The sequence below is a fragment of the Hyaena hyaena genome, unplaced genomic scaffold (genome assembly GCF_003009895.1).
Source record: "Hyaena hyaena isolate Hyena2069 unplaced genomic scaffold, ASM300989v1 scaffold_186, whole genome shotgun sequence".
NCBI classification, from domain to species: domain Eukaryota; kingdom Metazoa; phylum Chordata; class Mammalia; order Carnivora; family Hyaenidae; genus Hyaena; species Hyaena hyaena.
In genome coordinates, this window is record NW_024080818.1 from 2,229,793 (window position 1) to 2,242,683 (window position 12,891).

General features: G+C 37.1%; 1 protein-coding gene and 1 pseudogene across 6 annotated transcripts in view; both read left to right on the plus strand.

Annotated features, from left to right (window-relative positions):
- LOC120237649 overlaps nt 1-2,186 on the plus strand; it is a 3,608-nt pseudogene extending 1,422 nt beyond the window's left edge.
- Nucleotides 2,187-6,021: 3,835 nt separating this feature from the next.
- The window catches only part of HLTF (helicase like transcription factor), a 51,784-nt gene continuing 44,914 nt past the window's right edge, over nt 6,022-12,891 (plus strand). For all 6 annotated transcript variants that reach the window (XM_039241014.1, XM_039241015.1, XM_039241016.1 and 3 more), the window contains exons 1-2: nt 6,022-6,203; nt 7,431-7,638. In XM_039241014.1, coding sequence (XP_039096945.1) covers nt 6,184-6,203; nt 7,431-7,638 — 228 coding nt within the window. In that variant the 5' untranslated portion in view covers nt 6,022-6,183. The remainder of the gene's footprint in view (nt 6,204-7,430; nt 7,639-12,891) is intronic.

Below are 12,891 nucleotides of genomic sequence, written 5' to 3' on the forward strand. Positions count from 1 at the left end.
AAAAAAAAAAAAAAAAAAAAAAAAAAAAAAAAAAAAAAAAAAAAAAAAAAAAAAAAAAAAAAAAAAAAAAAAAAAAAAAGGTAGGCCGGGCTAAGTGATGTTGTTCTGTTAAGTGTATTAAATGCATTTTCAACTTAAGATATTTTCAACATGGGATAGGTTTATCAGGACATAACCCCATAATAAGTTGAGGAAGGTCTGTAGTTTGTTTTGGACAGAGACGGTATCCATTAAGGAAGACTCTTGCAAAGTGTGGCATTGATTGCAAGGGACTCCTGAGGTGGGTGGTGGACAGCAGGACAATCCCTTGGCTAAACATGAACAAAGTCATGCCAAGTCTTAGTGTTTGGGAAAACAGTTACTCCTTTGTTATTTCTGTAGTCCACCCTAAATTCTACATTAAATTGATATCGAGAAATATAGAACTGCATTCTTTCTGGGTTTAGTTGGATGAGCTTTTCATTTCTGTTTTATACAGTCTCATTAGACATTCTTTTAAGCACTCCATCATATTTTAAATGGACTGCTTCTCTGACTTGGTGCTTTTTTTCTCCAGCTTTAAAGACTCCTTTGCAACACACCCAGTGAAATCGTCATTCCCCTCCAGCTTCGCTGCTTCCTAGTGCATGAAGCCTCCTTTCCCTAGTTCCCAGAGTCCCGTATTTTTTTTATCTCTATTACCCACTTTGTTAATCTCCCTTGCAGTTTAGTGTTTTGTAGCTCATTTTGTTTACCTTGCTGCTAACCCCATACAAGACATGCATTATTTTCTTTTGTATATTTAGAGATTATATATTAGTTACTTTTTTCTTTTTTTCTCCAGTTAAAATTTTTTTTAATTAATGTTTATTTATTTTTGAGAGAGAGACAGAGCACAAGCAGGGGTGAGGCAGAGAGAGGGAGACACAGAATCTGAAGCAGCTCCGGGCTCTGAGCTGTCAGCACAGAGCCCTATGTGGGACTCGAACCCACGAACTGCGAGATCATGACCTGATCAGAAGTCAGACACTTAGCTGACTGAGCCACCCAGGCACCCTCCAGTTAAATGTTTTCATTTAAATTTTAGTTAGTTAACATAGTGCAATTTGTTTTCAGGAGTAGATTCATCACTTACATATAACATCTATTGTTCATCACAACAAGTTATCTTTTATTCTTAATAACCATGTACTGTTCATTTTTGTATGTGTATATGCAAATATCTGGCACATAGACCTCTGTAATTCCCATCTGGAGGCCAGGAACCCCTTGCAAAGGTAATAATATTTATCCACCTATTTTTGGTATAAAAAAAAGAGATAAATAGATAAATAAAAATGTGCAGATTTAAAAAAGCCTTTCAAAAGTATTTTTACTCAAAATATATGACTTCAAGTTTGTTAAAAGCTAATTAAAAGCTCCTGATTAAAAACCTGAAAAAAGGAAGTTTTAGGTGATGTTTCAATAATAAAGGGATTCTTGGGGTAAAACATTGAGAACTATTCTATTTAGTACTTAGAAAAAAAATTTTTTTAAGAGGAACTCGGAAGGGATTGTAGGAGAAAGGCTCCTTTCCTTTCCTTCTGCCAGTAGCCATTTAACTCAAAGGCAACCAAGAGGGGTGCTTACAAGTACTTCCTGAAGCTATGGCGGAAGACGCAGTCTAATGTAATGCACTTTATTCTCGGAGTGCACTACTGGCAGTACTGCCAGTTACAGGGTACCCCGTTCAACCCAGTGTGATAAAGCATCCAGCCTGGGATACAAGGCCAAGCAAGGTTATGTCATGTATTGGATTCATGTGCATTGCAGTAACCACAAATGCCCAGTTTCAAAAGGTGCAACTGATGGCAAGCCTCTCCATAGTGGTGTTAATCAGCTAAAGTTTGCCCCAAGCCTTCACTCTGTTGCCTAGGAACAAGCTGGACACCACCATGGGTTCTGAGAGTCCTGAATTCTTACTGGATTGGTGAAGACTCCACATACAAATAAAGCTATCAGAAGAAATCCTGACACTTAGTGGATCACCAAACCAGCTCTCAAGCACAAGGAGATTCAAGAATTGACATCTGTAGGCCCCAAGAGGCATGGCCTTGGAAAGGGTCACAAATTCCATGTGAGACAGCTTGGAGAAGACACCGTATTCTCCAGCTCCACTGTTACTGCTAATGTAAGTAAATGTGTGTAAAATTCTTACCTAATAAACAATTTATGACAGTCAAAAAATATTTTTTAAAATATATGTATCAGTATTGTCACTTCTTTCCTAAATTCAAATTTTCTTTCAAATAAAGAGTAATTTTAAACAAGGTTATGGTGATTTATCTCTTACCATAGTATCTGAAAAAGCACATCTTAGACCACCACGCTAGCATTGTTTCACACTGTTTCCAAAAAAATGTGTATTCACATTACAGGTAAAAATGTATGTCTTGTTCTTTTAATTATCTTTCTTTTTATAAGATTATAATGTAGCCAACTGTTGTTTCCTGATAACCTCAATTTTCTGATTATTTACAGCCATCTGTGTTAACTCTACGATGCTAATGTAGGTCATCAATGCTTTAATGTTCACCTAGGGGTACTTCTGACTTTCTTTTTGACCAAACACCTGCTAAAAATATTTGAGAAATGGAATTTCATTTGTAAGTATTACAAAATTACCAATTCAAGCATGATACTAATATATTCTGATCCTAAAATTTCATCTGTTTATGAACGTAAGTCTCTTGGAATTTCTAATTCTATTAGGTCAGGAGATTAAATTCCTCCAAATATGTACTCAATTGCTTTTTTTTTTTTTTTCAAATTTCAGAAATGTTTGACATTTTGCAGTTTAACTTTCTAAAGGATAGCAAGTTAAACCTTAATTTTGGATTAGCCTATGTATGGTTGTAGGATGCAGTGGTTTGGTGAATTGTAATGATGACTAAAAACTGATTTGCTAACACAATATAGTTTCCCACATTAAAAAAGTATTATTGATAATATCTAAAGTGTATTTTGAGTTGGGGTTTTGGTTTTTTAATTTTTCAGCCATAAAAGAGGCAGAGAAATATTCACCAATCCTTGCAGCATTAGTTAAAATAAGCACTTTCACCATGGCCATGACAAGAACCCTAAGTAATTCCATAGCCCAGAGTTGTGCTTTCCTGAAGTTAAGATCCCAGGCAGGCCCTACTCTTCAGCAACTCTGGTCTTCTGCTGAGTAGGAGCATTAGTCAAGGGCTGAAGGAGGAGGAAACAATTATCTCCTGAGAAAGGCTTCTGTAATCTGGAACACCACAGATTTCTCAGAATGGGAGTTGGGATCAGGGTGTCTCCTGGTTCTTGATGAAACAATTTAACAATCAAGGACACACATCTGGGAAAATGACTGGCTTCTGGACACAGGGTTATTCTGGTATTTAGGAAAAACACAGCTGCTAAGCACCAGGAAATAAGCTTCAGTCAATTATATTTCTTGTTAAATGCTAGAGGACTCGTTAGATAATAATTCTATTGCAATAATAGTAACTATAGATCATTTATTGAGTACATATTTCAAGGCAGGCACTTGACAATCATTATATTATTAAGAAGACTTTTACTTGGCATTCATTTTATATTATTTCCTCTGCCCTGCCAGCTGATGTAGCCAGAAATCTGCCCCAGAATCTGTTGGGGGTCCTGATTAAGTCTGAGAAGCTTCTGTTGTAAAAAAGTCACAAAAGATTTTCTTTGATCCTTTCCTGTCTTCTTTATTAAAAAAATATTCAGAAATAGTATTGTATCAGTCTTAATTTTTTTATTTTTAAAACTGTACTGTGATTGTGTATGTTGTTAAAATAAACGGGATAAGAGATATGAGGGAACTTTTGGGTCTAATTTTGCAGCTTTTCTGTAAGCATAACAAAAACAAAGTTGAAAAACTTTACTACAGTACATTTTAGATCTTTTATTTTCTTGTGGCCAAAATGTTCAACAGAGAACATTTTACATACATATAATAAAAAAGGAAATGAAAATCCCCTGATTCAACCATCTAGAGGTATCTGCTATAAATACCTAGGTGTAAATTCACTGAGAGGTATGTGTATATGGACGTGTAGTATGTACCAGTTTCAATCATGGACTCCATTTGCAGAGATAAAGCTTTGCATTTTTTTTTCTGTTGAATTTTTGTCTTACACCTTCAGTTTGCCTAATGGGAGGTAACTTAGTCACTTCCAGGTAGTTTGCACATGTCAAAATTTCAAGTCCATTAAATACGGGTTTCAGATTCAGTCGCCTTTTTCTTACTCTTTAGAGGTCTTATGCTTGGGCTCCATTCATCTTTAGCAGGCATTGACTACTGATATAACTTGTCCTACCTCGTTTTCAGGCACCAGCCTCCTGCTCTGTTTGCTAGAACCATGACCTAGTGAAGTCCTCCAGCCTTCACAGAGCTGGAAACTCCTGGGGACTGTCATAAGATTTTGAAAGGCTGCACTTGAGTCCTTTAACAGGGCCCCTTTATTAGCCTTTAAATTGCCCTAGCACATTTATCTTCTCTTAAGACTCTAAGATCTGCAGAACCTTGAGGCTACACTCTGGAAAATGAAGCAGAGCTTTCTTTTTTAATGGGATCTCAGAAATTACTGGGCTATCCTCATGCCTCCCTTTGTCATGCTTGGCCCAGGGGGATGGCATTCGGGCTCTTTCCCCAAGATAACACTTAAGAGATGTACTCTTTAGACTCTCAGATGTCATTCCTTAAAATTCTCTTCCACTGAACTTTGCACTGTCTCCTTATGGGTGAATAAAGCAAGCAAACAAGCAAAAACACAACATCGTATAGTCTTCCGCAGCCTATTAGTTATGACATAAATTTGGAAGTTTTTGTATCACAGCAAGACTTTTGGAAATTAGGATTCTTAGAGTTGCTGCAAATTCAATTTCTTTTTCCACTGCCATTCTTACAGGTGATAGTTTAGGAAAACAAACAAATGGCTCTTGAAAAACTGCCTCATTGACTACCCCTCATCGTCTGCTGATGGAAGGGTAAAACGGACGACTCTGTTACGGCAAGAGTAATATTGATCACATTCACAAAGACATTTCCTCTGATCCTCCAACTGTCCTAACAGTTACACGGACACCTCAGTGCAGTGCAAAGCCACTATCAGCTTCTCACTCTGGTGCTGCTGCTGCACCAGTTACAAGGCCGGCTTGAATTAGCCTCTTTTGGGCTTCCAAGGCTCAGAGCTCAGCCTTGCTAGCCACTCAGTTGCTGCCGACCCCCTGGCCAAGCCACCCCAAATCCAGTTCTCCTAGGACTGTCCTCAGACTCACAAAAGCCAACCGTGGCGCTGCTCCTACAGCTCCCTGAGGAAAATAAGCTGCTTCCCACCTCCGCACCCACGTGCTTCAGGCGAAGCTGCTCCCCCTCACCACTCCCAGCACTCACCACCAAAGTTACGCATCAGTCACTAGAAACGAAAATTTTCTTTGAAAAAAGAAAATGCAGGAGGCTCTCCTGAACTCGACACGATTCAGATTTGCTAGCAACACTTAACATGAATACTTTGAGGGCAAACCCCTCGGGGTTCACCACAGGAAGTGAAGGAAAGCAACGCCTTGGTATTTCCAGAGCTCGGAAAATCTTGGAGCTTATTTAGAAGACCCCGTTACAGATCACATCAAATGAGAACATTAGAGGCAGGATGAGGTAAGGCCTGAAGAAGGGGGCTGAGACGTGAGGCCTGAGGCAAGCGGTGGAAAAGAGAGTCGTTTCCCCGTGCCTGAACGAAGGAATCAAACAAAAAGCCGACACCGCCAACACGCCACGCGGCGCTTTCCCGCGCGCCCGCCTTGGGGGCGGGGAAGAACCCGGATGGAACCGCCCCTGCAGCCGGGACCCCCTACAGTCTTTGAATCCCTGCGTGGGGCGGAGTTGCCCTCCCTTCTGAGCTCTGGTTGGTTCATTTCCCTAGGCCCCTTCCTCGCGATTGGACTTTGCCAATGTCAGTCACAAAGCGTCGCTGGTCTCTCAGATTGTTGCTAGAAGGCGACGGCGTCGACGTTTGAGTAGACTCGCGTCTTACTTCCAGTCGTGCGCTCTTCTTTAGGCGCTCGGAATCGGCCCTGGGCTTCTCGGCTGTGGGGCCTGTAGGGAGGCGGATCGAGGCGGCTCGAGAGCGATTTGGGGCGCCCAAGCGTTCCGCTCGTCACCCGCTCAGCGCCATGTCCTGGATGTTCAAGAGGTGAAGGGGGCGTAGGGGGTGGGGCGTAGGGGGTAACGGCCTTTCGGCGTCCCCAAATGAACCTGACCTTCCCCGCGTTCCCTTCGAGTTCCCTTCGCGTTCCCAGTGCAGCTGGTATTCGTACTGCCGGTGGCTCGTATCGCCGCGGGGGAAGTAAATGCAAGGTCTTAGCTGGCGAGGGGAGGCTTCTCAGGCGAGCCTCCTGCCAGGGCCTTGGGGAAATCTCTCTCGAGGGCTGTGGTGGCGGTCCTGGGGTTCAGAGCTCAGCTCTTTAGCCCGGATCTTGATTGAGCAAACACCCGTTAGATGCCCACTATGCGCTAGGAGATGTGCTCGGAATAAGGGGCCGATTAAGACAGCCCTTGTCCCCGAGTACCTTACAGGTTATGTGCATTCATAGGCGTGGACATGTATTTTCAGTGGAGCTAAAAGGCGTACAAGGAGGGCACTTGTGGGGATGAGCACTGGGTGTTATATGGAAACCAACTTGACAATAAACTATTTGTAAAAAAAATTAAAAATAAAAAAATTACAAAAAAAAAACGTACAAGGAAAACGCGGGGAAATAGCTTCCGTCTTTTAGAAGAGTGGAAACTTCCTGGAAGCACCTCAGCGGACTTCCTCTTATTTTTCATTTTTCAGATTGGTTTACACGCCTGTTCCTGAAATAGTTATCCATGAGGGGCTTGGGAGGGGGTGCCCTTAAACCAACGGAGTGGGAAGCTTGAGCTCAGCTTCCCATGATGGCATGGTTTGGGTGCCTGAATACAACAAGGGTTCTGTTTGCAGAGAATTAAAATAGTGGATGCTTGATTTATCTGTAATGATATAAATGGCTTCACGTATAATATTCTGTATTTGCAAGCCTTTTCTAGTTCAGTTTTTGTTGAAATATGGCATGTAATTTAGAGTTCACAGACATCACATACATCGCAGTTGAAATAGATGTTCTTTACTAGGAGAGAAATTTGCAAACCCTTGTTTTCATTTTGAGAACTCGGTGGGTAGAAGAGGCATTACTGAACAGGTGGGTGTCTTGGAAACCTTCCTCACTCCAAACCCTGCTTTACCCAGAGAAATTCTTATCAATCATTTTGCAGCAATTCACACTAAAGATGTAACATGTTGAAATAAAGTGACAAAACAAATGGCCGAAAATATAATATCGGCGTTGAGAAACTTGATTAAATATTGTATTGTTTTTCACTGCTTTTTCTTTTTTAATAGAGATCCTGTTTGGAAGTACTTGCAGACTGTCCAGTATGGAGCCCATGGAAATTTTCCACGCCTCTCATATCCAACTTTCTTTCCCCGTTTTGAATTCCAAGATATTATACCTCCAGACGATTTCCTAACTAGTGATGAAGAGCTAGATTCAGTTTTATTTGGAACTTTGAGAGGTCATGTAGTTGGACTACGCTATTACACAGGAGTAGTGAGTATAATATTGGATATTAAAATGAAATATATCTAGAAGATAATATTTAGAAGAATTGGAAGGTGATTTTACAGTTAACACTTTAGGTAATGAGATTTTATCTGGGCAAAAGATAAAAAAAATACCTAATGACTAATTTTTTTTGCATTTGTATCCTGTTTGTAATGTACACATCACTTTTTCCTATATGGTCTCATTTGATGGCTGCAATGATTGTGCCACAGATAGGACATCTGTTATCCCCTTTCTTTTTTATTTATTTACTTTTATTTTTAGAGAGAGGAGCGGGGGGAGGGAGAGAGAGCGAGAGAGAGAGAGAGAGAGAGAGAGAGAGAGAGAGAGAGAATCTTAAGCAGGCTTCACTGGGCGCTTGATCGTGACCTGAGCCCTAAATCAAGAGCCTGACACTGAACCAACCAAGCCACCCAGATTGCCCCTATTACCCCTTCTTCTCTATAACTGAGGAACTGAAGCTTAGGAAGATTAGATGATTGCTCAGGAAGCACAGATACAAGGGGTATATTTGCAAAATGACTTTCAAGTCAGTTCTTTGCTTTCTCCTCTTCTGTCCCAGGATGTTTCTGTACTTAAATATTTTTAATTTAGGAAGATTAATTCCTGCTAGATGAGGGAATGTCAATGTTTAGGTCCTTTTTTTTTTTTCTTTTTGTAGTAAGACTGTCTCCCAGTTTTTCTCCTTACTTCTGTCTTTCTTTATGTGTGTGTGTGTGTGTGTGTGTGTGTATGTGTGTGTGAGTGAAATAGAGAGAGGTAGTATATATGACTTTCTCTGGTCAGTAGTTATCTTTGTTATGGTTATGTAGTATGTTTTTGTGTTATTTGGATATTATGTCTCTAGTTTTATTTTTTAATTTATTAGGGAATGTTTTAAATGTGTGAAAGAATAATGTAGTAAACCCATATGTCCATGATCCAGATTCAGCAGTTAACAAATTTTTTGAACATTTGTTTCATCACTTTTTCTTTTTTTTGTTCTTTAGTACTGAAAATCTCTATTGTGTTAGGTTACATCCACATAATTCACTGTGTATCTCTAAAAAATTCATACTTCTCTTGTCATTTTCATACTTAACAAAATAATTTCTTATTACATCCAGTAACTAATATGTAATCTGCTTTCTTAATTGTTTAAAAATGTCTTTTTATGGGACATTTAAAAAATTAGCATCAAAAAAAGTTCATATATTACCTTTGGTGGTTATGTTTTCTAAGTCACCCCTCCTTTTCTTCATGTCATTGATTTGTTACAGAAAGTACATTTGTTGTTTTGTGGGGATTTTTTTTTTTTACTTTTTATTTTACTTTTTTTTGTGCTGTGGAAGGTTCTGCATTTGTTCTTCTTATTCCCTCATATTTTTCTTATGTTAAAGCTTCTCAAATAATTTTTTGGTTGTCTGATTCTTAGATTCTTTGGGAAAGAATTCCATGGTATGGATTTGTCTAGTGCTTCATTCTACTGTATTTTCTTTATATTGGAGCCTCTTAGATTATTTTGTAATTGTCTGAAATGTGCTGTCTCTATAGAAGATTCCTTAGGAAAGAACAAGATTCCCTGCATTTTTGTATGTTTCTACTTGTGATATTTATACTTCAAGGGCACTTTGGCTGAATATAAGGTCCTTGACCCATATGTTGTCTCCATGATAATTTGATGTTGCATAAAATGTTGCTGGTAAGAATTCTGATGCTAACATTTCTTTCCCATATATAAGTGAATTGGAAATTTTTGCCTTGATAACTAAAGTATTTTTCATAATCTTGAAGTCTAGTAGTTTTATTAGGGTATGTCTTATGATTGCTCTTTAAACTTCATTTTATTTCACAAAATTTTTCTTTAATTACAGTTTTAAATACTTGCTTATTTCTTCCTCTGAATACTTTTTGTCATATTTTTTCACTTTTTAATTTTTCATCGTTTATTTCCCTTGCCAGGTTTTCCATAAGGTCTGTGCACTTTTGTGTTCTACTTTAGTTTCTAATTCTGAAATAGTTTTTCATTTCTAATTTTTTCCTGAAATCAGTTCTTATAATGTCCATCTCTTCTTAGTTCTCCTATCCATCTCTGAACTTTCCTGTTTCTGACTTGTGTTGTCCTTTCAAAACTTAAGATTGTTTTCAAAATTATTTTAAGTCATTGTGAAATGCTAGAGTTATGGTTGTTTCTGATTTTAGAACATTCACTATTTGTTGATCTTAGAATAATTTCTGTGACCCTGATAAGGTAATATAAATGTGGTGAGTTCATTAAAAGTAATCATCACTTAATTTTTTAATTTTTCAAAATGTGTGTTATTTTATAGGTAATACATATTCATTATTTTAAAATGTCTAAAAGAAAAAGCCCTAAGGCTTATTGTAATTTACTATCCTGGACCATAACTTAGTCATTTTATTTTTTATACTTTATTCTGCAAACATATGCATGTAAATTGAAATCACATTATGTATTTAAAAAAATGAGATCATAATATGCCTGTTATAGTGATTACCTTTCTTTCTCTTGGTAAAATGTTAGAAATATTTTTTCACACTAATACAAGTCTATATTGTCCCTTTAATTTCCTTATTGATGGACATTTTGTAGTTAATCACTGTTATGAAAATATATTGAAATAAAAATTGAGGTATCTATCTTTTCATACTATTTTCAACTTTTTTCCAGCTTTATTGACATGTGGTTTACATAGGAAAGTGCACACATTTTTAAGTATATGTTTCTAATAGTTTTGACAAAGATATATATGTGATAATCATTCCAGCCAAAATAGAGATTATTTCCATCATCCCTGAAAATTCTATTGTGTCTTGTTGCAGTCATTTCTGCTGTACTTGCCCTAACAAATACAATCTGAATTTGTTATCGATTAATTTAGCCTGTTCTAGAGCTTTATATGCATTAAATCATACAGTATGTACCTTTTAATTCTAGCTTCATTCAGACTCTACATGATTCAAACACTTATTGAGTCAGTTTTGGCAATTTATATTTTTAAAGAAAAGCATCTATTTTATTTAAATTTCCAAATGTATTGCTACAGAGTGTTAGTAAATTTTATACTTGAAAATATTTTAAATGTGTTTATGGTTATATACCTGCCTGTCTTCATATTTGTGTCTAGTTTTGTTATTTTGTTTTTGTCTTTTTTTCTTTTTTTTATAGAGGGAGAGAGCAAGCCTGAGTGAGGGAGAGGGGTGGAGTGGGGGAAGGGGAGGGCAGAGGAGGGAATGGGGGATTGAGAGAGAGAGAAAGAGAGAAAGAATCTTAAGCAGGCTCCAAGCTCAATGTGGAGTCTGAGGCAGGGTTTGATCCCATGACCCTGGGATCATTTACTGAGCTGAAATCAGGAATTGGACACTCAACCAACTGAGTCACCCAGGCATCTCATGTATTTGTGTCTAGTTTTTATTGATTAGCCTTGATAAAAATTTATCTGTTTCATCTTTTCAAGCAAGGTTTCTCGGATTTTTTCTCTGGTTATTATTTTTCTTCATTCTTTTTTATATTCTGTTACTGTATTTTTGTTAGTTTTATTTTTAGACTTTTGATTTGAACTTTTAATAATTTAATAGCTCTTAATCTTTTAAACATTCTTCAAAGTACTACATTGGCTGCATCTTCCAAGTTTTGATATGTAACATTGGCATTGCTAATTTTTAACTTTTTTTAAATGTGTTTTTGGTACGCTTATGGTTAAATTTTTTATTTCTAGACACATCAAAGTGTTTTTTATAGTAGATTATTTCTTTCCTATTCTAGAAGTATTGTTATAATTAGTTTACTTCTGTCTTTCTGTTACTTTAATCTTTTTTCAAATATGTCCTTTTTTGTCTTGGTGCTTGGACCATGTTTTTTGTTTGTTTTTATAGTCTCCAACATTTTGAGCTGTATGTATTCTATTTTATTTATTTATTTGTTTTGAATATTTATTTATTTATTTTGAGAGAGAATCCCAAGCATGCTCCACACTGTCAGTGCAGAGCCTAATGTGGAGCTCAGTCATTCTCATGAACAGTGAGATGATGACGTGAGCCAAAATCAAGAGCCAGATGCTTAACTGACTGAACTATCCAGGTGCCCCAGTGTATTCTGTTTTAAATTCTGCTAGTAGTTAGCTATCATCTGTAGTAAATGACAGTTTTCTAATTTTAAAAAGTGATAATATAATAAATGAAAATTATCTAAGTTTCTTGTTTGAGGTGAAATGGTCAAAAATATGTTAGTTTTTAGCCCAACTTTTTTGGAGTTAAATATTTCTCAGGATTTACATAATTTGGTTTAAAAAAGATCATGCTCTAGGCATTGGCGGAGAGGATGGGGCTGGGAGAGAATAGAGTTGTGCCTTATGGAATATCTCCAGAGGGCTAGAGAGGAAACTGATAATTCGATTGGTCAGGCTGTAGTCTCTTGGGTATTGTCTCAAGACATGCTGATAGTGATTTGAAGCAGCATTCCTGTGTCTTTTTTAGGCAATTCTTAGAGCATATCCACTGTTTTTAAAGTGTATATACAATTGAGTGGTTTTTATTCACAAGGTTGTGCAACCATCCTCACTGTCTAGTTCCAGCACATTTAATCACTCCAGAAAGAACTCCATACCCAATTATAAATCGCCCTCTTACTCCTTCTCAGTCCCTGTTTTCCACTCAATTATTTTCTATTTCTACGGATTTGCCTGTTCTATACATTTCATATGATGGATTCATACAAAATGTGGCCCTTGGGTCTAGCCTTCATTACTGCCTTCTTTTGTGTTATTTTCTAGTGGGCCATTTTTTAATTTCTTCATTTCTTTTATTATATATTTTGAATTGTTCTCTTAGTTGTTGCTCTGGAGAATTAAAGTTAACATTGAATTCATAAGAATTGAGTTTGGATTAGTGCCAAATTAATTTCAGTAGTGTACAAAAATTTTCTTGTAGATAGCTCCATTTCCCTCTTCCCCCATTCTTTTGTGCTGTTAACAAATTACATCTTAGTATACAGTGTATGCTTATCAACACAGATTTATAATGATTGTTTTATGCACTTTTATATCAGATGGAAGAAAAAAATTACAACCAAAACAAATTACACTTTTTATATTTACCTATTTAATTATCTTTACCTGAAGTCTTTCTTTGTGTAGATTCAAATTATTGTCTAGTCTTTTAATTTCAGCCTGAAGGCTTCCCTTTAATATTTCTCGTAGGGCAGGTCTGCTGGTGGTGATTTCTCAGTTTCTGGATAAT